Source organism: Engraulis encrasicolus, chromosome 3, assembly GCF_034702125.1.
Source record: "Engraulis encrasicolus isolate BLACKSEA-1 chromosome 3, IST_EnEncr_1.0, whole genome shotgun sequence".
NCBI classification, from domain to species: Eukaryota; Metazoa; Chordata; class Actinopteri; order Clupeiformes; family Engraulidae; genus Engraulis; species Engraulis encrasicolus.
Genome location: NC_085859.1, coordinates 41,107,893 through 41,132,892, shown reverse-complemented (window position 1 = coordinate 41,132,892; position 25,000 = coordinate 41,107,893). Strand labels below are relative to the sequence as shown.

Below are 25,000 nucleotides of genomic sequence, written 5' to 3'. Positions count from 1 at the left end.
GCCAAAAAAATGTTTGAGAAGATCATTGCAGAACTGATTACACTTTTCAGACACCATTGCAGAACTGACCAGATAGGTTAGGTTACTTTTTTTGAGTGGGTTGTAGTAAGTCTTCAGCAGGGAACACATTTTTTCCTAAATATGTTTTTGTATCCTAAACAGAAAGAAAAGTCACAGCTGATAACCTCCCCATCCTCGCCCCTTCCCTTCCCAGACGCAAACACCCCCAAATACATCAAATGAACAAAAATATGTGAAATGAACAAATGAGGGAAAACTCTTAAAGGCACACAGACACAAGATATGCCCCTCCCTCTTCCCTGCACTGCTGAATCATAGCTCCTCCCTCAAAGCTTGGCAACGCCCATTTCGCCATGATCAAATCAGATGTAGAGTAGTAGAAATGGCTGGCTCTGATAGGTTTACGGTGTATGATCTCAGAAAGGTCTTACACCTACTTAAAAAAGACGGAATATTGGGCAGAAATCAGACTAGATGAAACAGGTAATCACCAACATTGAAATATCAGAAATTATGGGATACTTTCAGTGCTGTGGTTGTGCTGATACCGTCTTGGCAGTGAAATGCGGTAGGCCAGTGCTATGAGAAGAGCTCTGTTGATTGGAGGGAGGGTGTGAGAGCTCTGTGTGCCCTAAAAAGTTATGGCCATAATAACCCCAAACCCCACCTCACCATCCCAAGCCCCTGTCTAGTCAGCAACCCTTCCCCACCCCCACCCTACCCCCTTTAGGTCCACCACAACCAACCAACCAACCCCACCACCCCCACCCCCACCCCACCCCCTGGCCTGTGCACGGGTTTGGAAAGCGCTGCTCAGACTAACATGCGCCCCCTGGTGTTTGCATGCAGTCATTGCATCCAGCAGATCCTGGAGGCGGTGCTTCACTGCCATCAAATGGGCGTGGTGCACCGTGACCTGAAGGTGAGTCAAGGGTCTCGCGTTGTCACATTGTCCTTCTCAACCTTCTCTCTCTCTCTCTCTCTCTCTCTCTCTCTCTCTCTCTCTCTCTCTCTCTCGCTCGCTCTCTGTCTGACTCTCATATTCTCTCTCTCTCTCTCTCTCTCACTCTCTCTCTCTGTATCTATATATGAATACATGTATATAGATACCTTCTTTCCGTCCCTTTGTGTGTGTGTGTGTGTGTGTGTGTGTGTGTGTGTGTGTGTGTGTGTGTGTGTGTGTGTGTGTGTGTGTGTGTGTGTGTGTGTGTGTGTGTGTGATGGAGCAATTAAGTCTAGTAGTCTTAAGAAGCTGTGCTGTTCTTAGATGCTGTTCTGAGGGGTAGGGATGATTCCAGCAAGCTGTCTGCTATTTTCATACCTGGATATTGTGTTGACGCTAAAGTTGCTTAAGTCCACGTATCTAATGCAGTGCAGCTTATGGATTTGCCAAGCTACATGTAGCCCCTCCCATTACCATTCAGATAAATAAGCGGACCAAAGTGGGTTCATGTTGAGCTAGAGCAAGTAGGTGTACCTGTTAATGCAGTTACCTTAAGTGAGTGGAGTCTGACAAGTAATATAAGAGATTTAAAAATAAATGTATTTATTTTTATACCAAAAATGTTCAATAGTAAACAAATAAAATAATGTAAATGTCCCTCATTCACAAAAAATACATAAGCGGGGTATCTCCCACTATGACTGTAAACTCACAAAATAAAACAATAAAAGATAAGGTACTCTCACTAGTACACTTAAAATTATATTTCACTAGTTTCACTTGCTCTTTAACCGGCCACCCCTCTAAATTGTGGCCTCACTCACTTCAGTACCTAAAATGTACCCTGCCCCTTTAAGAAGGCGATCCTTTTCAGATTCGGAGAAAAAAAACATAAAATGGTACTCTCAACCCAGCAAAAGGGGTTATCTCTGTGACCCACACAAAAGGACAGGAATATTTCCCCTTGGCTAACACTTTATCAATTATACTCCCCCGGACTACTCATAAGTCACGATAGATGAAAAATAACCAAAACTTACCCCTGTCCCACACAAAGCTTGAGGCTTACAGTACCTCTCTTCAGTCACACATTAATACACAAATGCACCGGTGCACCAAATAAAACAAATAAACAAAAAATAGCCGGCTATGAAAACAACAAACGTTGCAGGCCTGTTCATTCTCTCGATTTGGTTCACTTCAAAAGTCTTTCGTTACTCACGACCCCAGCAAGCTGCAGCGGGATGTCCTGGTGTCGCATCTCTCTCATGCACTCGAGAAACACAATGCGCGAGGCTCCCTCGATGCCCGGAGGAACCACTGACTTTCTCCTGGTAGCCAGTGGCGCTATCCGGGGCGCGTTGATCCCTCGGTGGTTGACTTGGTGGAACCTCAGACTTTCTCCTGGTAGTCTGAGGCGCTAACCAAGCAACATTCACACTGTCTTACCTATCTGGTGCTATTCACGGCTAGCCACAAATGCAGCGTCACGTACTTGTCTCATACTGTAGCTAGCAGGCACAGCTCACGTGCACTGCATTCGGTAACTACACTCGTAGTAGTAAACACGTAGTACACAATGTAATAAACTAAGGTCGCGCAAACCTATGAAGACCTTGCGCCATTAATCAAAAAGTGTCACAGACTGAGCGACAGATTAATAGATGAACAAGAATACTTAATTTTCTTCTTAACTTTACCAAGCGAGCCTTGCTCGACCGCTTCTCTCCAGTTCCCCTCTCTTCTCCCTCTTCCCTCCTTAATCACGCGAGAACATCATGGATTCACATGTAATTCACAGTTACAATCAACTTCAATATGTCACTTTATATCAGCCCTAATACATTTTCACAGTGTTTTTAAACAGATAAAACAAAATTAAAAAATAAAGTATTTATCAACATTTCAACTATTTATTATGGAGAATGAATTGATCTGCTTCATTGCAGTCACGTGACTCGGGGATACCTCCGGGTTACACCCTCCCCCTTCAAATGGTCTGTATGTCCCCATCAGACAGTTGGAACAATGCGAATCATCAGACACACAGTATTGGGACTGACCTTGTCTTTGCTCACTAATACTCGTATACCCTTGTGTTGAATAACTACTGGGTGATCGGAAGGGTTCCCCAACTCATCATAAGTGAATCGCCGTACTGGCTTTATCTGTCGCCTCTCTCTTGGAGCATACTGTCCTTCACCTTGACAGTCAATGGAGACAATGACACTGTCTGTGTCATTTGCGGAACCTTCTGTTGGTTCTACTTCAACTGGTTGCACATCCACCTCAGCATTATCTAAGGACAACCCTGCATCATTCTCTATGATAGGGGGATCCTCATCACTGTGGTTACCAGCCCCACTACTCTCTGTCGTAGGCTGAGTGGGCGGTGGGGATGCTGCTTCCAGCACATCTTGGCCTCTAGGGTCCATGCTCACAGCCCCTTCCATAGACGGTGGGACATGAGGTCCTAAACTCATGGTGACTCTAGGAGCATAATAGTCACCATCATCATCAGAGGAACTAGACTCATGGTCAGTGTGTTGGGTATGGTGGGTGTCTCGTGTTCCCCTGTGTTTGCGCCGTGTAGCCATCCCCTTGCTGGGTGGCTTTGGTGCGTCTTTGTCATTATTCTGGTGATAGGGCAACCTTACTAACTCACCAATGGGTAATAAATGATCTCTATGTAGAGTTTTCACTGCCCCGGCTCCATTTTCAGGTTGCACCCGATACACAGGTAAGTTCGGCAGCTTATCAAGAACTACATAGGGCAGCGAACTCCATTTGTCTTTCAATTTCTGCTTACCAGTTCCCCCTAATGCACGCACGAGTACTCTGTCCCCCTTTTCCAGAGCCTGCTGGCGTACAGTTAGGTCATACGCCCGTTTATTCTTTTGATGGTTTTTAGCAGATGCTTCCATGGCCAACTGGTATGCGTTCTTGAGGTCACATCTCAGGGTGTCAACATACTTCTGGTGAGTGACTGCCTCCTCACTGTCAAACACTGCCTGAAAACACACATCTATGGGAAGGCGGGCCTCCCTCCCGAACATCAAGAAATAGGGCGAGTACCCTGTGGCATCATTTTGTGTGCAATTGTACGCATGAACAAGAGTGGCTACTTGCTGACTCCATCTTTGTTTCTTTCCAGGATCTAGGGTACCCAACATGGAGAGCAAAGTACGGTTGAACCTCTCAGGTTGAGGGTCTCCCTGAGGATGGTAAGGGGTCGTTCTAGACTTCCGTATCCCCAACACTTTGAGCATCTCTTTGATCAATCGGCTCTCAAAATCCCTACCCTGATCGGAATGAATCCGAGCGGGCAACCCATAATTGACAAAAAACTTCTCGACCAGTACTCTTGCAACTGTGGGTGCCTTCTGATCCCGGGTGGGATAGGCTTGGGCGTATCTTGTAAAGTGGTCCGTCACTACTAAAACATTCATGACGCCACTGGAATCTGGCTCTATTGATAAAAAATCAATGCAAACCAGCTCGAGTGGTCCACTACTGGTAAGCTGATGTAATGGAGCTGCACGTCTAGGGAGAGTCTTCCTAGCTATACATCTGCCACAGTTCTTTATGTATTGAGCTATGTCGTGTGCCATCTTGGGCCAAAAGAATCTCTCCGTCATCAGTTCAATGACTCGTTCAATGCCCAAGTGTCCTCCATCATCATGTAGTGACTTCAGGGCCAGGTCTCTCAACTGCTTGGGTAGTACGAATTTGGAAATCAGTTTCCCTGATTTTCTGACAGTGTTTCTATACAGCATTCCATTCTTGATTATCAGACGTGGCCACTCCCTTTGCAAGGCACTGAGTTCTGGGGAATCAAGAGGTGGAGCAAGTCGTCTACCAGCTAGTAGAGCTTCTTTCATTTTACAAATGGCATAGTCTCCATCTTGTGCCACACGCAACTCGCCTAAACTAAAAGGCTCCAAATTCCTGTCGTTGACTTGGATTGAGTGAACGTAGGCCTGCGGAACGCACTGGGACGGCGCACCCAACTGGTCAATGCATCGGGTTGCATGGTCACTGGGCAAATGGGCTTGTACTGACTTGCAGACGGCTTTGACTCCTTCTGGAGAAATACAATTTCGGGACAACAGGTCAGCATCTATATTTTCACGCCCCGGTCTGTATTGTATGCTGAAATCATATACAGACAAGGCCGCCAACCACCTATGGCCACAGGCATTCAACTTAGCACTAGTCAGCACGTATGTTAATGGATTATTGTCTGTGCGTACAGTAAAGCGAAGGCCATAGAGGTAGTCGTGAAATTTATCCACTACTGCCCATTTTAGGGCTAGAAATTCGAGTTGATGAACTGGGTAGTTGCGTTCTGATGCACTGAGTTTTCGACTTGCAAATGCCACTGGTCGCAAGCCGTTTGGGTATTCTTGGTTGAGCACAGCTCCCAAACCATCAAAACTAGCATCCACATGCAGCACATAAGGGCGAGTTGGATCAGCGAATGCTAAGACTGGGGCCTCAACCAAGCAAGTCTTAATTTTTTGGAATGACTCGGTACAGGCAGATGTCCAGCGTTCCCCAAACGGCTCAGCCTTGCTCAAGTAGCGTTTTCCCTCATCGGTTTGCTTTGGTCGTCCCCTCCTGGGGGGCTCATAACCTCTGGTTAAATCAGTCAGGGGGCGCACAATTGCTGAATAGTTGGCGATAAATCGTCTGTAATAGCCACAGAACCCTAAAAATGACTGCAGTGACTTCAGGTTTGTGGGTTGCGGCCACTGGGCCACTGCCCTCACCTTGTCTGGGTCCGTGGAGACCCCATTTTCAGACACAATGTGCCCTACATATTTCACACAAGTTCGAAAGAACTGACACTTGTCAATGGATATTTTCAGTCCAAATTCTTCCAAGCGGTCCAACACTTTCAGCAATCGCTCTTCGTGTTCTTCAATAGTGTTACTGAACACAATTATATCGTCAAGATACACTAAGCACTGCAACAGATGCATATCTCCCACCGCCTTCTCCATCAAACGTTGGAACGTCGCAGGAGCACCCATGATGCCCTGCGGCATTCGTTCGAATTGGTAGAAACCCAGTGGGCAGATAAAAGCGGTCTTCTCCTTGTCCTCTTCGCACATAGGAATTTGGTAATAACCGCTCCTCAAATCCAAAACCGAAAACCACTTGCTCCCAGATAGACAGTCAAGGGCATCGTCTATCCTGGGCACTGTGTACTGATCCGGAATAGTGCGCGTGTTTAGGGTTCTGTAATCAATACACATGCGAACTTTGCCACTCTTTTTCCTGGCTACAACAATGGGCGATGCGTACGGGCTGCGTGTTTCCTTGATTATTCCAGCAGCCAGCAATTCCTGTAGGTGGCGCCGTACATCATCGATATCTCCAGGAGCAATGCGTCGGGATCTTTCTCTAAAAGGCCGGGAGTCGGTCAGCCTAATGCGGTGCTCCACATCTTTAGCCAACCCTACGTCCCATTCCTCCACAGAGAAAACTTTAGTCCTTTCGGCTAACTTCTGAGCAAGTCGATCCCGCCATGCCAACGGTAACGGGGAGTCTCCGAAATTAAATAGAGCTGGGTCAAGGGCATCAGCGGTGGATGGGGCCTGGGCAAGACCAGTCACCACGTCAGCTTTGTGGATCTGTGCTATGACCGTCCCTTTGGGAATGGATTTGGTCTTCAGAGAGACGTTCTGTAGGAGAACTTTGCAACTGTCTCTATTCAGGTCAGCTGGTAACAATACACATGGGGGTAAAGCCACCCCTTGTGGCAGGGCATTTGAGCTATCCACAACCAGTATCCCAGGATTCCCCGTCCCGTCAATGGTGGCTTTGCCCACAGCTAGGCAGGATTCCCCTGGAGTCAACGTAAGGGACCCTGGGCCCACCCACTTAACCTGCCCCACATGATCTGAGGTAAGACTGCTCAGTGGGTCATGGATTGGTGTCGGGAGGCCAGCAGTCACTCTCCAGGCGCTTGCAGGATGGTGCCCCCCCTCTCTGCTATTTGTCACCAATTCATGTCGAAAGGCCCTTGCATTGGTGCCTATAATCACTGACACTTGGTCTGGCCCTTGGGGGTCAGGACATACCAGCGCCAAGACTGTCTGGGTATGAAAACTGCCCGCATCATCTTGGGTCTGCAGGGAGACTGCCACGTACCCCAGGTAAGGGTAGCTACTGTCACTTAGGCCCCAGATGCATAAGCTTGAAATAGGCTGGATGGTGAGATGAGACAAATGTTTACGGTACCATTCTTCGAAAATAATGGTAACAGTGGACCCGCTATCCATCAGGGCAGTACATGCATGTCCCTCTATCTTCACAATGCTCAGTGACTGTTTTCCCACTAGCCCGTCAGGAAGGAGAGAGGCTACTGGGGCTTCCACTTGACTTTTCTTCACTGGGCAGTTTGTATCGGCTGAGTCGGGCTTGTTCTGAGCGGGGTCTTCCCCCTTCTGTTTACGCAAGCTACGAATTAGGCGAGTGATGACTTTACCCGGATCTTCTTCAGCATTGCACCGAGTGGCTATATGTCCATCCTGCCCACAACGATAGCAGAAATACTCCCCTACCTCACTAGAGGGCTGTGCCCTCCTTCTGTTGGTAGAGTCACCCCCACCCTGTGGCTTCCATTCTGGGCGTGCACTGTAGGGCACACTGCGGTGGTTCACAGCCATAACCTGCAATTGTTGCTGGAGGTCAGCTACCTGTCTCTGTAGGGCACGGACCTCACTGTCCTTCTCCATAGGATGACTGTGTGGGGCTATGGAAGTCTCAGTTTCTCTGGTGGGTGCTGACGGACGCGCTTCATTAGCCGTCAATTTGGCAACCACCACTCTGAGCTTGTCCAATTCTGCTCGGAGCTTAGCTGCATCAGTGGAACTCAGTGGCTCATCCTCAGTTATTTTAACCTGCTTTACAGAGGCTTTAGTGTTCAGTGCAGTCGACCTCTGCCTCACTGACTGTTGGTCTTCCTCTTCACGTATTTCAGTTAGCAGTTGTAAAAATGAAGGGGGTTTTACTTTGCGCTCACGGAGGCGTAGCTGTACAAGCATTAGGTCTGACTCAATTGCACCCCTTAACACTAGAACTACCAGGATTTTTCTGCCTACCTAGAAGTACCAGAGAGGGGTCATTTGACCCGGCGGCTTTTACCTAATACACTAATCACTCATTTTGTTGTGGTAATGAGGCTGTTAGGGGCCGTGTGTGGGGTGAGGGGTGAGGGGGTCACACCTTACAGTGCTAACAGCCAAGACAAACAGGGACAGACAGCTTTTTCCCAAGGGCTGTCAGCCTCCAAAATCACCACAGGTAAATAGCAGCTTGCATGAAGATATCAGCAGCAAAGACAGATAGCACAGTTTGGCGGACAGTGTGTTACAGTTTTTCTCCATTGGTTTGGCTCATTTCTTGAAACTGAGATGTCATTCTCAAAACATGGACAAATCCCAAAACTAATTTGCAGTTCCTCACAACAGAATGGCATGTATCATTGCTTTCATCAAATTTCAAATGCTTTTGTACATGTCTCAATAATTTAGTACATCCTTGCAAATGGCAATGTACAAGTATCCTACAGTTAACCCAATCAGCTTACATTTAGTAGAATTTTCAAATGAATGTACCTTGCTGATCTATCCCAATTGGTTGATTCTCAGTGTAATGGTTGTCCTGAAAACATGTCAGCACATTTTCTTCATATAAGTCATCAATGAACGTGTGAATGTCCCATGTGATCATGACGAATCGACTGCAACCAGATAACGGTTGAATTACAGTTTTTCTCGATTGGTTAGGCTCTTTTCTTGAAACTGAGATGACATTCCTATAGCCATTGGGTCATTTGGCCAAACATTCTTACACTTCTGCACAACAGTTCAGATAACTAGCAAAATGTCATATACCTCCCAAAACACCTCATTCTTGCATCAGCACTAAACCGTCTCACATATAAATAGTCAGTACCATCAAAATGGCATAGATCCTTCTCAATTGCTAAATTTCTTCCCCACATATATCATCAGTACCCCCAAAATACATTGTCCCTTTGCCATTGTGTAAGCACTGCCAGTCAAAATGGTTAGGTGTTTTATCTACGTTCAGCTAACAGATTTCGACTATGTATAAAAATGAAAAAGTGAGTGAAACCATTGAAGTTTGACAACACAGATAATTTACCAAGGACATCTATCAGTAACTTTCTTTACTGTAAATTCATATACAGAAAGTAATGTCCATATATCACAGGTTTCTCATGGGTTTGGCTCATTTCTCAAAACAGAGATAACATTCTCAAAATAACATGGACAAATGCCAAAGCAACTAGCAATTGTTCAAAACAGAATGTCGTTTGAAAAAATGTCATGAAATTAGCCAAATAACAGAGGAAACTAGTATACACGGTTGTAAAATTATTTTCTACTAACTAGTAAAGTTACAATACCATCTGACCTGTTGAACACTGTCATGAATTTACTATGTAATGAAATTCTTAAAATATGATGTCCTTGACTGTTTTGGGAATTGCACAGACCACTTTGCATATGATGACTTACACAATGAAATAATGCTGACATGTTTTGGAGAGGGCAACCATTAGACTGAGAATTGTCTAATTCGTTTAGATAAGCAAGGTCAATTTATTTGGAAAATGTGCTAAATGTATGCTGAATGTGTCAACTGAAGGGTATTTGTACATATCCATCTGCAGAGATGTACTAAACATTTGAGACATGTACAAAGCATTTGATATCTGATGAAAGCAATGAAAAATTCAGAAAAATTCTGTTTTGGGAAATTGCAAGTTGGTTTGGGGATTTGTCCGTGTTGTTTTGAGAATGTCATCTCAGTTTCGAGAAATTAGCCAAACCAATCGAGAAAAACTGTAATGTGTGAATCTCCTACGCCAACGACTCATGTGAATGCAACCTGGCAATTGTTAGATGGATAAATACCAGTGCATGTGGACTACTGCTTCACTTCCCTCAAGAATTTTGTGGTGAAAGAAGCTCCTCTCCAAGGAACGAAGATGTAGAGATACAGCACTCAACAGGCATTGGAAATGATCCACACACACACACTCTGTGTCTCAAGTGACAGCTGTGAAATGCTAACAGCCACATTTCCACAACAAAAGGAGTGTCCGCAGGGGGTCCAAAGGGTCAAATGACCCTCTTGTGGGGCTTTTAGGTAAAAAGGTCAATTGACCCCTCCGTGGTAGTTCTAGTGTTAAAAGTTGTTCAATACGGACCTGGTCTCTTTGGCTAGCTGTTACACCACCCCTAAGAACAACCTTAGTTAATGCATGTTCAATGCGACGCAAGAAGTCTGACAACCTCTCTCCTTGGTTTTGGCGCAGCGATCTAAATGCGTAATACAGGTCCTCTCCTGATACAGAAGATCCAAAGGCACGCTCCAAGGCCTCTAGATAGTCTTTAGGGGTCGCATTGGGGTCACTAGACCTAACTGCTTGTGCTATCTCTAATGCAGGGCCTTTTAAGCTCTCAATGATGCGCTTGCGTTTTTCACCAACAGAGCACTCACATTCGTCCACCATCAAATGGGCCTGCATTAGCCATGTGTCTATTGTTTCTTCTCCAGCCGGAGTGGGGACATTTCCTGAGAAAGCTCGTAATCTCCGGAAAGCAGTGTTTTCGGGTGCGATTGGTCGCTGGGTTTTCTCTAAGATATCCCCTATGGACTTGAGGAACTGTTCTGTGGTGAGCGTTGGTGGCTCAGTCTGAAGCGATGAAGGCGCTGGGGTCACCCTTTCTTCTTCTTCTGACTCGGGCACACTGAGTGTCCAGGGCTCCCCTCCTGTGCTAGGTACCACATCCAGTGGAATTGCTTTTATATTCACCACCTCACTGCAAGCACACAGCACCACCAGTCCATTAGTTTGAGGATCAAACATTTTCCCCTTCACTTTAACCCGCCCAAGGCGTTTGATGGTATTGAGAGTTTCCTCCAATGCGTCAATGCTGACATCAGCTGCAACTTGGCGGACAACTAAGGCATGGTTGAGGTCTAGCCCCTCACCCTTACACCAATTAACTAACACTGACATGGCTACGGGTAAGTTATTATATTAAACTAAATTACTCCACTCACTTTCTATGTTAAATATGGAAATGAATAATATACCCACTACTAGACAAATCCCATCCTCGTCGCCATTTATGTAGCCCCTCCCATTACCATTCAGATAAATAAGCGGACCAAAGTGGGTTCGTGTTGAGCTAGAGCAAGTAGGTGTACCTGTTAATGCAGTTACCTTAAGTGAGTGGAGTCTGACAAGTAATATAAGAGATTTAAAAATAAATGTATTTATTTTTATACCAAAAATGTTCAATAGTAAACAAATAAAATAATGTAAATGTCCCTCATTCACAAAAAATACATAAGCGGGGTATCTCCCACTATGACTGTAAACTCACAAAATAAAACAATAAAAGATAAGGTACTCTCACTAGTACACTTAAAATTATATTTCACTAGTTTCACTTGCTCTTTAACCGGCCACCCCTCTAAATTGTGGCCTCACTCGCTTCAGTACCTAAAATGTACCCTGCCCCTTTAAGAAGGCGATCCGTTTCGGATTCGGAGAAAAAAACATAAAAGTGTAAACTCAACCCAACAAAAGGGTTATCTCTGTGACCCACACAAAGGACAGGAATATCTCCCCTTGGCTAACACTTTATCAATTATACTCCCCCGGACTACTCAGTCACGCTAGATGAAAAATAACCAAAACTTACCCCCTGTCCCACACAAAGCTTGAGGCTTACAGTACCTCTCTTCAGTCACACATTAATACACAAATGCACCGGTGCACCAAATAAAACAAATAAACAAAAAATAGCCGGCTATGAAAACAACAAACGTTGCAGGCCTGTTCATTCTCTCGATTTGGTTCACTTCAAAAGTCTTTCGTTACTCACGACCCCAGCAAGCTGCAGCGGGATGTCCTGGTGTCGCATCTCTCTCATGCACTCGAGAAACACAATGCGCGAGGCTCCCTCGATGCCCGGAGGAACCACTGACTTTCTCCTGGTAGCCAGTGGCGCTATCCGGGGCGCGTTGATCCCTCGGTGGTTGACTTGGTGGAACCTCAGACTTTCTCCTGGTAGTCTGAGGCGCTAACCAAGCAACATTCACACTGTCTTACCTATCTGGTGCTATTCACGGCTAGCCACAAATGCAGCGTCACGTACTTGTCTCATACTGTAGCTAGCAGGCACAGCTCACGTGCACTGCATTCGGTAACACTCGTAGTAGTAAACACGTAGTACCCAATGTAATAACTTAAGGTCGCGCAAACCTATGAAGACCTTGCGCCATTAATCAAAAAGTGTCACAGACTGAGCGACCGATTAATAGATGAACAAGAATACTTAATTTTCTTCGTAACTTTTTCCAAGCGAGCCTTGCTCGACCGCTTCTCTCCAGTTCCCCTCTCTTCTGCCTCTTCCCTCCTTAATCACGCGAGAACATCATGGATTCACATGTAATTCACAGTTACAATCAACTTCAATATGTCACTTTATATCAGCCCTAATACATTTTCACAGTGTTTTTAAACAGATAAAACAAAAGTAAAAAATAAAGTATTTATCAACATTTCAACTATTTATTATGGAGAATGAATTGGCTGCTTCATTGCAGTCACGTGACTCGGGGATACCTCCGGGTTACACTACTATGAATTGTCGCTGATTGTTGGAAGCAAGCTTTGACGGGCATCTCACTGCTGTCTTATAGTATATAAGTACTGTCATAGACATTGCTTACCTCTTGCTCAAAGAATTCCTCAAGGTGCTTTAGCTTTAGTGTATCGTAAATGGCAGTCGTAGTGTAACAGGTGTGTTTTTCGAAGTGAGATGGTAATCACTGCACCTGCTGGGTAGGGTACAGTAGAAAAACTCCAGAAGTCAGGGAGACATCGGATTTGCCAGCAAAGTAAACTCTCGAATCAGTCAGTGAACAGTAAAGATCTTAGCCTTATGTGTGCTTCGTCGTGATGTTTATGAACAGGTACTTTGTTCGGATACTATAGCTACTGTTATTTAGCCTTCTACTAGTTACAACTGATTAGAAAGATACATTTTTAAGTGAGTGAATTACTGTTGTTAAATTAATTAAGTAAAATGGCTGTTCTACAGTAGCACTAACCTGGCTAGCTATCCAGTTCTTGGAGTGCAGATATGAAGCCTGATTATCATTGACTTTCAAATGAAAGTCTGACCAAGACCATAAAAATTAAAAAAGTTGACCCGCCTCCCTTGGTTTGCTAATGGTTGTTTGCGTCTCGACAAAGAGGGAAGAGTTCCCGATTTTTCGGGAGGTCAGAAACGATTTTTGTATCGCTCTTGGCCTGACTAGAAGCAACGCTGAAGGTGTTGCGTCACTAGGAGGGCGCGACCTGGCTAGCAGATATGAGGATTAGCATCAAACAGCGGTCAGGTCAGGTGTGTGCAGGTCAGTGGTATGTAGTATTTGTGATGGATGACATGTACAGAGAATGTATGAGTGTGTGATTGTGTTTGTTTGTTTCTGATTATGTGCCTGTGCTTGTGTGTGCGCGCGTGTGAGTTTGTGTGTGTGTGTGTGTGTGAATCTCTGTGTGTGTATGTGTGTTTGCGTGTGTCTGTGCAGAAACTGCATCTGCCTCTTGTGCTGGTTGTGTCTTGTTTCCTGTGTTTGCTGCATGCTGTGTGTTTCTAATCTGTGCATGGTTGCAATAAAGGGATGACATGCTCATGGGAATGAGGACATGCTCTGATTGATGCTCAAATCTTAATTATTATCAAATGTTATACTGTATGTATGTTGATGTGGGTTTCATGAATTTTCTTTCATTTCTTTTAAAACAGCGTAGGAGTGTTAGTAATTCACAGCACAGCAGGCTTTAAAAAATGCATATATCCCAGACCTTCTCGAAAGAAAGTCATCAGCATTGCGGAACGATAAAGGGAACACCATACTCTTTAATAAACACAGGCACACATTTATCATAGGCACCTAATTAACTTAAATATTTCATCTTTGTTTGTAAGGTTTTTAAAGTGGGTAATACAACATGCACGTAATCAAACATGGTTAATCTCAGGTTAAATTTGTGATGTCTACACATTCACTGTGTGTTGCACTGTGTCATAAAATCAGCCAGCACATTGTAGGAACACTGACATATGGTGAATTCAGGTAAATTGGGCCACTTTTTTTCATATAAGTGAAGGGCCCAAAGTGTCCCAATTTACCTGAATTCACCCATACTACACTGCACATACAATCAGCTGGCACATTGTACGCACACTTACATACTACACTGACATACTATACTGACATCAAGTGTGCCACAGTATGAGCAATCATGTGCCATGGACATGGGAGTCTGTAGTAGAAAATATGGCTCTCGTATCAAAAGCATGCACATCAGAAAGCAAACATAAAGGGCTTTTACAGAAGGCTTTACAATGTAGTATCATCAAATTCACTGAGAATTTTGCTGCAGAGAGTGCCATTTTCTCTCTGCTCCCATTTCCATTTGCGCTGAATTCAATATTCTGGTGATACATGTGTGTATGCATGTGTACGTGCGTGCGTGCGTGCGTGTGTGTGTGTGTGTGTAGGCTATGTGTGTGTGTGTGTTTGTGTGTGCTTATGTGTGCGTGAACGTGCGTGTGTGTATGTGCGTGTGTTTGGCTGTGTGTTGTGTGTGTGTGTGCTTGTGTGTGCTTATGTGTGTGTGAACGTGCGTGTGTGTGTGTGTGTGTGTTTGGCTGTGTGTGTGCGTGTGTGTGTGTTGGTGTGTGCCTATGTGTGCGTGTGTTTTGTTGCGTGCCTTAATCAGGGCTTGTGAAGAGAAAGCGCTAGGGGCCGGTGACAGTAATGGTGTTTGACAGTGGAGAGGAGCAGCTTCTTTCCCCCTCATTAGCCAGTGTACGGCTCCGCTTGCTCTTGTTTACTGTCACACGGCCTTAAAAAATGGTCTCCAGTCAAAGCTGTTAGTGGCGCTCACAGGCAGGGCCGCCGACAGCTTTTACCGAGCCCAGGACAAAGTCATCTGAAAGGTCCCCCCATCCAATACATAATACAATGTAATGATGACCCGATTTTGGGTCCTCTCTTTTCCCTGGGCCCGGGACAACAGACCATCTGTTCCCCCCTGTTAGCTGCCCTGCTCATAGGGAATCACTCTCTACACTGAGAGAGAACATAGTCTTCTTTCCCCCAAATGTATGCACATAATGAATGTCACAAAAAGACATACATGCGGAAGCGTGCTCACATACATGTGTACGTACTGTGCAGTAGGCACGTGCAGACCCATGTGCTGTGCATACACGCACAAATCAAACATACAGGTGTGCACGTTTGGTGTGTGGTTGACTTTTGTGTTTGACTGGATTTGAAACTGTATCCGAGATAGAGACATGTGACGTGTGTGTGTCTGTGTGTGCGTGTGTGTGTGTGTGCGTGTGCGTGTGTGTCTGTGTGCTGGCCATCTCCTGCAAGGTTTAAAATGGAGTGGCCTTTTCCTGGTGGCTGGTCCTGGCCACTGGTTGTACGTCGTTGGGCCTGACCGGTCGTGGCCCGCATAAATGTTGTTTGTTTCCAGTGAGCTACAGTTTGCAGAAAGTAGCAACAAAAACGAATTGGCCTGTTGTTAAGTAACCTGATGGCAAGATGTTGCAAGTAAGCAAGCTAAGCCCAACCACCTGTGCGCTAGTCACACCCAGGAGAATTCTTTGTTAATGGCCATCGCCAACTTCTTGTCAATCTCATTCGCAGCTATGGAGAGCATCATGACTGGACTGGGACAGAAAATCAGACTGGGCATTTGCTGTCAAAGCGGGTCTGCCATGCCAGGAGAGAGACGAGGAAGCCAGGGAGAACATTTTTAAGTAATCTATTACAAGCTATTTTGACCTCAACAGACAAAATGAATATATAAATCCGACTTGGAGGAGTCAGCTGTAGCGGCCTGTATGCCTTATGGCCAATCCAGCCATGGAGAGCATACAAACTCGGAGTTGAATGACGGCAAAGTGCCTGTGGCCAGCCAAGGCCCATAACTAGTGGGGCTGGGGGGGCACATAGAGTGCCCGGGCCTGGGCCAAGGCCAGATGCCATAGCTCACAACAGCAGCCAATGGAAAAGGTACATGATTAGAGCTGCCCCCTTTTCATTTGGCTCCGTGCCAACAATGAACAGGTTTCTTTGCCTTGGCCTGCGTTCTTCTTCTACACCTCTCTACCGGGGTTTCAGAATCTGGGTCAGCAGCTTCTGCAGCGGGCCGTTCCCGCTACAATACTTTTTTTCACCTAGAGAATATTCTAAGTGTTGCTAATATTCTAAAAGAAAAGTCGTGAAGAAGGGCTGGCTGGAGATGTCAATGTGTGTCAACTATTGATAAGTTCCACATTGTCCTCCATTCTTCACTGTTCATATTTTAACTTCAGTTGTTCATACATTCACTGTTGCGTTGTAAGAACTGCTTTTAGAAAAAGTAATTGGCCAAACGTAGACTAGAGAAGAACAATAGAGGAACACTCTAACCTGGCGTTGCAGAACTAGCCTAGCCTACTACCGCTGGCTTGATAAGTAAGGAGGGTTGTCTTTTGGTGGACGTGAGTGATGTTCTTCAAGGGTGTGCAGCATTCAGGTGTCTGTGTGGGCGCGCGTGTGTGTGTGTGTGTGTGTGTGCGCGCACGCGTGTGTGTGTGTGGCTCGCCATCTCCCTCCCGCAAGGCTTTAATTGGAGTGGCCTTTTCCTGGTGGCTGGTCCTGGCCACTGGTCGTACGTCGCTGGGCCTGACCGGTGGTGGCCGATCTGTCTGATCCGCGCGGAATGCTAAGCGGACACTCGCAAGGAATGTTTCGGCTCCTCTCGTTTCCTCTCCTCTCCTCTCCACTCCTTTGCCAAAGCTGACATGTGTTGCCACTCTCTCTCTCTCTCTCTCTCCCTCTCTCTCTCTCTCTCTCTCTCTCTCTCTCTCTCTCTCTCTCTCTCTCTCTCTCTCTCTCTCTCTCCCTCTCTGCGGTGCGGTGTGAGTGCATCTTGGTCTCTATAGCCGTCTGCACCCCCCATCAGAGCTGGCTGCCGTAGAGACACTCAAAACAGGAACAGATCCAGAACATACGCCCCCACAGCACCACCACCAACCAGCAAGCAAGCCTGCCTTTCTAGACGTTTCTCTCTCTCTCTCTCTCTCTCTCTCTCTCTCTCTCTCTCTCTCTCTCTCTCTCTCTCTCTCTCTCTCTCTCCCCTCTCTCCCTCTCTCTCTCTCTCTCTCTCTCTCTCTCTCCCTCTCTCTCTTGCCCCGCTCTCTCTCACCCTCTCCCTCTCCTCTCTTGTTTTCCCCTTCTCTCTCTCTCTCTCTCTCTTGCTTTCTCTTGTTTTTGCCTTCTCTCTCTCTCTCTCCCCCCCGCCTCTGTCTTTTTTTTCTTCTTTTATGTGTCCCCCTCTCTCTGCCTTTATGTCATCTCTCTCTCTCTATTTTTGCTCTTCCTTTCCTTTCTCTCCTCCTCTCTTTTTCTGTCTCTCTCCCTTCTATCTTTTTCCCTCCCGATTCTTTGGCTCTCCCTCTCTATCGCTCTGTGTCACACACAGACACATCACATGCGGTAAAAACACTGCCCCCTCACTTTTTTTCTTCTCCCTGGTACACACCCACCCACACTCCAGCACGCACACAAACACTCTCTGTACCCCTCTCTTCCTGTTCGATCTGTTGCTCAAGCACATACAAACACACACACTCCCCAATTAAATAAGTCTGTTAACCATGTAGAGGGCTACTCGTCTTTTTTATCTTGGTTTTTCTTGGTTAGGCCATCATTTAAGCTATAAGCCACAAGAGGCAGTGGGTTGTGCTTGACTTATAATAGGTATGGGGAGTGGGTCACGACGTGAAGCGGACCACGAACCGTAATCGCTGAACAAATTTATTTGAAAGCGCTGTAATAATTAATTTGTCCCGCGTCTTTCAGTTGACAAGTTGAGGAAGTGGTTGGTTACCCCGGGCAAGACGACTGGCGTGCATGCGTTCGTCACACTACCAGACACACACTTAGCTGCAAAGACACAGCGAGGGGCGATAAACACCGCAGGAGTGAAGCGTGTTTGCAATCACACTGATACCCCAGTGCATTGGTGCAAAGATATGCTCTTCTTGCAGACCCCCTACCCCAACTACAACATATTCTCAGTACTAACTTCGACGCGTCACATCTAACTTAGACGCGCATAGAATCTTCAGTTGGAATGGAGTGTGTTTACGCTCAATATGCAAAGATTATCAGCCAATCAGAATCGAGAACCAGACCGCACAGTGTAGATTCTCCATCATACTGCTATGCAGTCTGTCACTTGCCGGCCGCTATAGACGCAAACCTGGAGGCCATGTGCTTTGGATAGGGGATGGCATCCTGATATGGCATCCTGGCAATGGGATACCGTCCGGTTAGCTCGTGTATTTATGTGCGGTGCAGAGTGTTTGGTAGTGCACACACGTGTACTGTAGCGACAGAGAGAAATACTCAGTATTGGTAGAACTACCTTTTCACACCACTTACACACACAGTAAGAACCACTTATTCTCTCTGTCTCTCTCTCTCTCTCTCTCTCTCTCTGTCTCTCTCTCTCTCTGTCTCTGTCTATGTCTCTCTCTCTCTCTCTCTCATACATCCTTTTTTCTTTCTCTCTTGTCCTCTCCATCCTTCCCCATCTCTCTCTCTCTCTATCTCTCTCTCTCTCTCTCTCTCTCTCTCTCCTCTCTCTCTCTCTCTCTCTCTCTCTCTCTCTCTCTCTCTCTCTCTCTGTCTCTCTCTCTCTCTCTCTCTCTCTATCGCTCCCCGTGTCTTCCGCTGTCTCTCTCTCTATCTCTTCCTTGTGGGAATGACAGGGATGTTGTGTTGAGCTAAAGGGGAAAAAAATAATCAATTGATTGATGTGAAGTTGTGTAAGTGATGGAAAGGAAGGTGGAGAGATGGAGGGGAAGCACACTGTCACGGACAGAAGAGGACCCAAGAGCGCAAGTTCAAATTCAGAGTTCTTTATTGAGGGGTTCAGGGGGGAAGAGGAGTGAGATGATCGTGAGGTCTTGGGAGGTTCCGGTTCCAGGGGTGCTAGGAGTGCCAGGGGTGTCAGGGGTTCCAGGGGTGCTTGGGGCTCTGGGGTTTTTCCGGGTCCTGTGGGTTACCTGGGCTCCGGGGGTCACCAAATGTCCGGGGGTGTCCAGTCCAAAGTGCTTAGTGTGTGTGTCCCCCAGTGATCGAGCGGCGTATCGGGCTGAGGGTGGTGAAGCGTCTGGGCTCGCTCGTCTGGTGGTCGGAGACCTGGGGGAACACACACACAAAAGCAATATGAATGGCAGGCAGAAGTACAGATCAGGGCTGGGCAATAATCGTGGTGAGAGACAGAAGGCAGAATCGAGTTACCGGAGGGGCTGAAGATCGGAGAGTAGTCGAGATCCAGAAGGCAGGTCGGGATAGTCGGGGCAGTAGAACAAGGAGGCAGTCAAGAAAGGATCAGAATCACAGACAGGAGTCAGAGCGCAGACAGGCAGGTTACTGGTCTGGGTTTGAAGACGATCTGACAGGGCTTGGCTGAAAAACAGGGCTTGATATACTGGGAGAGGTTAGTGGGGAAATGCAGTGCAGCTGGCAGAGTAATTAGAACACAGTGAGGCAAGGTGAGGATGGTGAGTGGGAAATGCAGTGCAGCTGGCCAGGTAACAAGAGCAGAGCAGGGCGGAGCCAGGTGGAGCTCGTTAGGCAGAGTAGGGAGAGAGTGAGCAGAGTGGCAGAGAATTGAATGCAATTAAGGTTGCTACCAGGGAGAGAGAGTGCTCATGACAGGACCCCCCCTCCAAGGGACGGCCCCAGAAGTCCCAAGAACAACATCATGCCGGGAGGGTGGAGGGGAGCAGGCGGCGGGTCAGAACTCTTCCGAGCGGTCCGAGTGAATATCCTCATCCTCAGAAGGAGCTGGAGGGTCACGGTCGGGAGACAGGACAGGCACTGAGACAGGAGCAGGGTTGGCAGGACGGCTAGGGACCCCTCTTGGACGGCCCCTACGGATTGCAGGCTGATCAGGATGTAGTCGGTGGAAGTCAGTGATGAGGGTCCGGTCCACTATCCTCCTGGCCGGGATCCAGGTCCTCTCCTCTGGACCATATCCCTCCCAGTCAACGAGGTACTGGAGACCCCTACCCCTTCGCCTAGAGCGGAGCAGCCGCCGGACGGTGAAGACAGGACCGCCATCTACGAGGCGCGGAGGAGGTGGCGCCGGAGCTGCAGGGACCAGGGGACTTTCATGGACCGGCTTGACCTTGGAGACGTGGAAGGTGGGGTGGACCCGCATGGAAGCGGGCAACTGAAGTCGGACCGCCGTTGGACTGATGACTTTCTGCACAGGAAAAGGACCAATGAAGCGAGGGGCCAGCTTTCGTGATTCAACCCGCAGCGGCAGATCCCGGGCAGACAGCCAGACCTTCTGACCAACCCGGTAAGTAGGTGCTGGGGTCCTCCGTCGGTTGGCACCGGCGGCGTAGCTGGTTCCAGACTTCAGGAGCACAGTGCGAGCCTGGGCCCAAGTGCGGCGGCAGCGGCGGGCATACGCAAGAGCAGACGGACAGGTGGCATCCGCTTCCTGGCTGGCAAACAGTGGAGGTTGATACCCGTAGACACACTGAAAGGGGGAGAGCCCGGTGGAGGAACTGGTGAGTGAATTATGGGCATATTCCACCCAGAGCAGGTGTTGAGCCCAGGCCCGGGGATTTTGGGAGGCCACACACCTCAGTGCCTTCTCCAGCTCCTGGTTCATGCGTTCAGTCTGGCCGTTTGACTGCGGGTGGAATCCAGACGATAGGCTGGCGGTGGCCCCAAGGAGATGACAGAACTCCTTCCAAAAGGTTGCTGAGAATTGCGGGCCCCGGTCTGACACTATATCCTGGGGTAGGCCATGGATACGAAACACATGTTCCAGGACCACCTGGGCGGTCTCCTTAGCAGAGGGTAGTTTGGGAAGGGGCACGAAGTGGGTCATCTTACTAAAGCGGTCAACAATGGTAAGGATGACTGTGTGTCCGTCAGAGGGCGGAAGGCCCGTAACAAAGTCCAGCGAAACGTGGGACCAGGGCCTCTTGGGTATGAGTAGGGGTTTGCAGCAACCCAGCAGGAGGCTGGTTGGAGGTCTTGTTTCGGTTACAAGTGGGACAAGCTCGGATGAATTCTCGGACATCCCGTCTCATCCGCCGCCACCAGAACCGCTGGCGGACCAGATGAAGGGTGCGAGTGATGCCGGGATGACAGGCCAGACGGGATTCGTGCCCCCACTGAATCACAGGTGACCTGAGATTTGCTGGAACAAACAGACGGTTGGGGGCGCTGGTGCTTGGGCCTGTCTGGTCCCGAAGAGCCTCCATGACCTGCTTCTCGATCTCCCAGGTGAGGGCCGCTACGACAAAGTGGCTGGGAAGAATGGGGGCTGTCATGGCGGTGGTCTCGTCCTTCTGAAACATCCGGGAAAGAGCATCAGGTTTGATGTTGCGAGATCCCGGGCGGTAGGAGAGCGTGAAATTGAAGCGCGTAAAGAACAGAGACCACCGCTGTTGACGGGAGTTCAGCCTCCTGGCTGTTTGGATATACTCCAGGTTTTTGTGGTCTGTCCACACTACGAATGGTTCCTTTGACCCCTCTAACCAGTGCCGCCATTCTTCAAGGGCGAGCTTGACAGCCAACAGCTCGCGGTTCCCAATGTCGTAGTTGCATTCGGCAGGGGTTAGCCGACGGGAGTAGAAGGCACAGGGGTGCATCTTGCCATCCTCAGCTGCTCTTTGAGAAAGCACTGCACCCACTCCCACGTCCGAAGCATCTACCTCCACCACAAACTGCCTTGCTGCATCTGGCATCTGGAGGATGGGAGCAGAAGTGAAACATGTCTTGAGGATATTGAAGGCCTTATCAGCAGCTGATGTCCATTGGTACGGTTGTTTAGTGCTGGTTAGCGCAGTGAGGGGTGCAGCCACTGTGCTATAGTTTCTGATGAATCTCCTATAAAAGTTGGCAAAGCCCAGGAACTGTTGCAACTTTTTCCGAGACTCAGGAACTGGCCAGGAAGTGACAGCCGACACCTTCGTGAGATCCATCTGAATGCTGCCCTCGGTCACCACATACCCCAGGAATGAAACGGTTTTGGCATGGAACTCGCACTTCTCTGCCTTCACGAAAAGAGAGTTCTCCAGCAGGCGGCGCAGGACCAACTGGACGTGGTGCGTGTGTTCTGACAGAGTCTTTGAGAATATTAAAATATCGTCAAGGTACACAAATACGAACGTATTTAGCATGTCCCTGAGGATATCATTCACTAGGGCTTGAAAAACTGCTGGGGCATTGGTGAGGCCGAAGGGCATGACGAGATATTCATAGTGGCCTGTTGGTGTGTTGAACGCTGTCTTCCATTCGTCTCCCTCCCTCACCCGCACCAGATGGTAGGCATTGCGAAGGTCCAGCTTTGAGAATACGGTGGCTCCCTGCAGCAGTTCGAAGGCAGACGAAAGTAAGGGCAGTGGGTAGCGATTCTTAACCGTGATGTCGTTCAGACCCCGGTAATCTATGCATGGACGAAGAGAACCGTCCTTCTTACCGACAAAGAAGAATCCCGCTCCTGCGGGGGAAGATGACGGTCTGATTATCCCGGCGGCAAGAGAGTCATTAATGTAGTCCTCCATGGCCCTTCTTTCCGGGGCAGACAGTGAATAAAGACGACCCTTGGGAGGTGCTGTGCCAGGCAGGAGATCAATCGCGCAGTCATAGGGTCTGTGTGGGGGTAGAGATGTCGCCTTGGATTTGTTGAACACCTCTTTCAGGCTGTGGTAACAGGTCGGAACATTGGATATGTCGGGGGTAGCGCTAGATATTTCCCGGTGAACGGGCAGGGTGGCCCCCCTTAAACAGGTCTGGTGACAACTCCTTCCCCACTCACGGACTGTTCCGGTCTCCCAGTCGATGTGGGGGTTGTGCTGACGGAGCCACGGGTATCCAAGGATGAGTGGTTGGCCAGGTGAGTGTAGGAGGTGAAACTGGATGGACTCCTGGTGGTTTCCTGACAGCAGGATTGTCACAGGGGCGGAGATGTGAGTGACAGTGCCAAGATGATGCCCATCCAGGGCTCGTGCAGGAATGGGTTGTGTCAGTTGATGATGGTTCACGCCCAGTTGCCGTGCAAGCTCAGGGTCCATGATGTTTGCTTCAGCTCCGGAATCCACAAGGGCGGCCAACGTATGAGTGGTGTCGGAAAGCTGAAGGCGGAGATGAAGCAGGGTTTTTCGGATGGAGGGAGACTGAAGATTTGTTGAGCTCACCCGGATCTCCCTTACACCTGGTGAGCTGCGGCTTTTGCCGGACAAGTGGCGACACGGTGATTTTCACCACCACAGTAGAGGCAAAGGTTGGAGCTTAGACGGCGTCGACGCTCCTCGGGAGTCAGAGAGGCACGGCCAATCTCCATGGGCTCAGGCTGATTGAGTTGGCTTTGGGACTTGACAGGCAGGGGCTGGACAGAGGAGGTATCGACCCGAGTGCGGATGGCAGGTTGACTGAGACGGCCCTTCTCCCTCCTCCGGGTCTGTATACGGCGGTCAATGCGGACGGCAAGGTCAATAGCGGCATCAAGCGTTGAGGGCGGGTCATGGGAAACAAGCTCGTCTTTGATATAGTCCGCCAGGCTGTGGAGGAAGGCTTGCACCAGTGCCTCTGGGTTAAACGAGCTTCGACTGGCCAGGGTACGAAAGTCAATGGAGAAGTCTGCTACTGTCCTATTGCCCTGACGGATGGTGAGCAGAGCTTGTGACGCTTCGGCTGTTGGCGAGCCAAGGTCAAAGACCTTTAACATCTCCTCCTCAAAGGCACTGAAGGAGGCACAGGCTGGGGTTTGTCGGTCGAATTCCGCCGTTCCCCACAACCGAGCTCGACCGGTGAGATGTGTGATGACGTACCCCACCTTGGCTCCCTCTGTTGAGAAATGGTCTTACTTGCTTCTGGTTTCCATCAAAACGTTCTGGGTTCCCAATCTTTGGTTCAGGAGCGTGGGGATCTGGTGGCAGCACTGCCGGGCCTGCAGCATTGGGACCTCCAGCGGAGGGATGAAGGAGTGTCGGTGGTACAGGAACAGAAGAACCAGGGGTGGGTGCAGGTGGAGTAGCCGGATTTGAGAGTAGTTGCAGGGCTTGGGCTAGCTGTTGTTGCTGCAGTTGGAACTGTTGCTGTTGCAGCTGAAACTGTTGCTGCTGCTGCTGAAGCTGTTGCTGTTGCTGCTGGATCTGTTGTTGCTGCTGGTTGACTAGCTGGAGAAGGGAAGCGATGTCGCCAGCCATCCGATTGATGTCTCCCTCAGTGCGTTCCAGTCGCTGTAGGGCAGTCATCTCTGGCTCTTCCTCCATCGTGGTCAGGGAGTGCGCTGGGTCCATGATGGTCAGATCGTTCTGTCACGGACAGAAGAGGACCCAAGAGCGCAAGTTCAAATTCAGAGTTCTTTATTGAGGGGTTCAGGGGGGAAGAGGAGTGAGATGATCGTGAGGTCTTGGGAGGTTCCGGTTCCAGGGGTGCTAGGAGTGCCAGGGGTGTCAGGGGTTCCAGGGGTGCTTGGGGCTCTGGGGTTTTTCCGGGTCCTGTGGGTTACCTGGGCTCCGGGGGTCACCAAATGTCCGGGGGTGTCCAGTCCAAAGTGCTTAGTGTGTGTGTCCCCCAGTGATCGAGCGGCGTATCGGGCTGAGGGTGGTGAAGCGTCTGGGCTCGCTCGTCTGGTGGTCGGAGACCTGGGGGAACACACACACAAAAGCAATATGAATGGCAGGCAGAAGTACAGATCAGGGCTGGGCAATAATCGTGGTGAGAGACAGAAGGCAGAATCGAGTTACCGGAGGGGCTGAAGATCGGAGAGTAGTCGAGATCCAGAAGGCAGGTCGGGATAGTCGGGGCAGTAGAACAAGGAGGCAGTCAAGAAAGGATCAGAATCACAGACAGGAG

General features: G+C 48.5%; 1 protein-coding gene across 8 annotated transcripts in view; it reads left to right on the top strand.

Moving 5' to 3' along the window:
• camk2b1 (calcium/calmodulin-dependent protein kinase (CaM kinase) II beta 1) overlaps positions 1-25,000 on the top strand; it is a 153,476-nt gene that overhangs the window by 53,612 nt on the left and 74,864 nt on the right. Inside the window, exon 2 of one of the 8 annotated variants that reach the window (XM_063195425.1) lies at positions 871-943. The exons of 6 other annotated variants lie outside the window; for them this stretch is intronic. In XM_063195425.1, coding sequence (XP_063051495.1) covers positions 917-943 — 27 coding nt within the window. In that variant the 5' untranslated portion in view covers positions 871-916. Of the gene's footprint in view, positions 1-870; positions 944-25,000 lie in introns of those variants that run through there. One more of the 8 variants, XM_063195429.1, reaches the window with a different exon arrangement.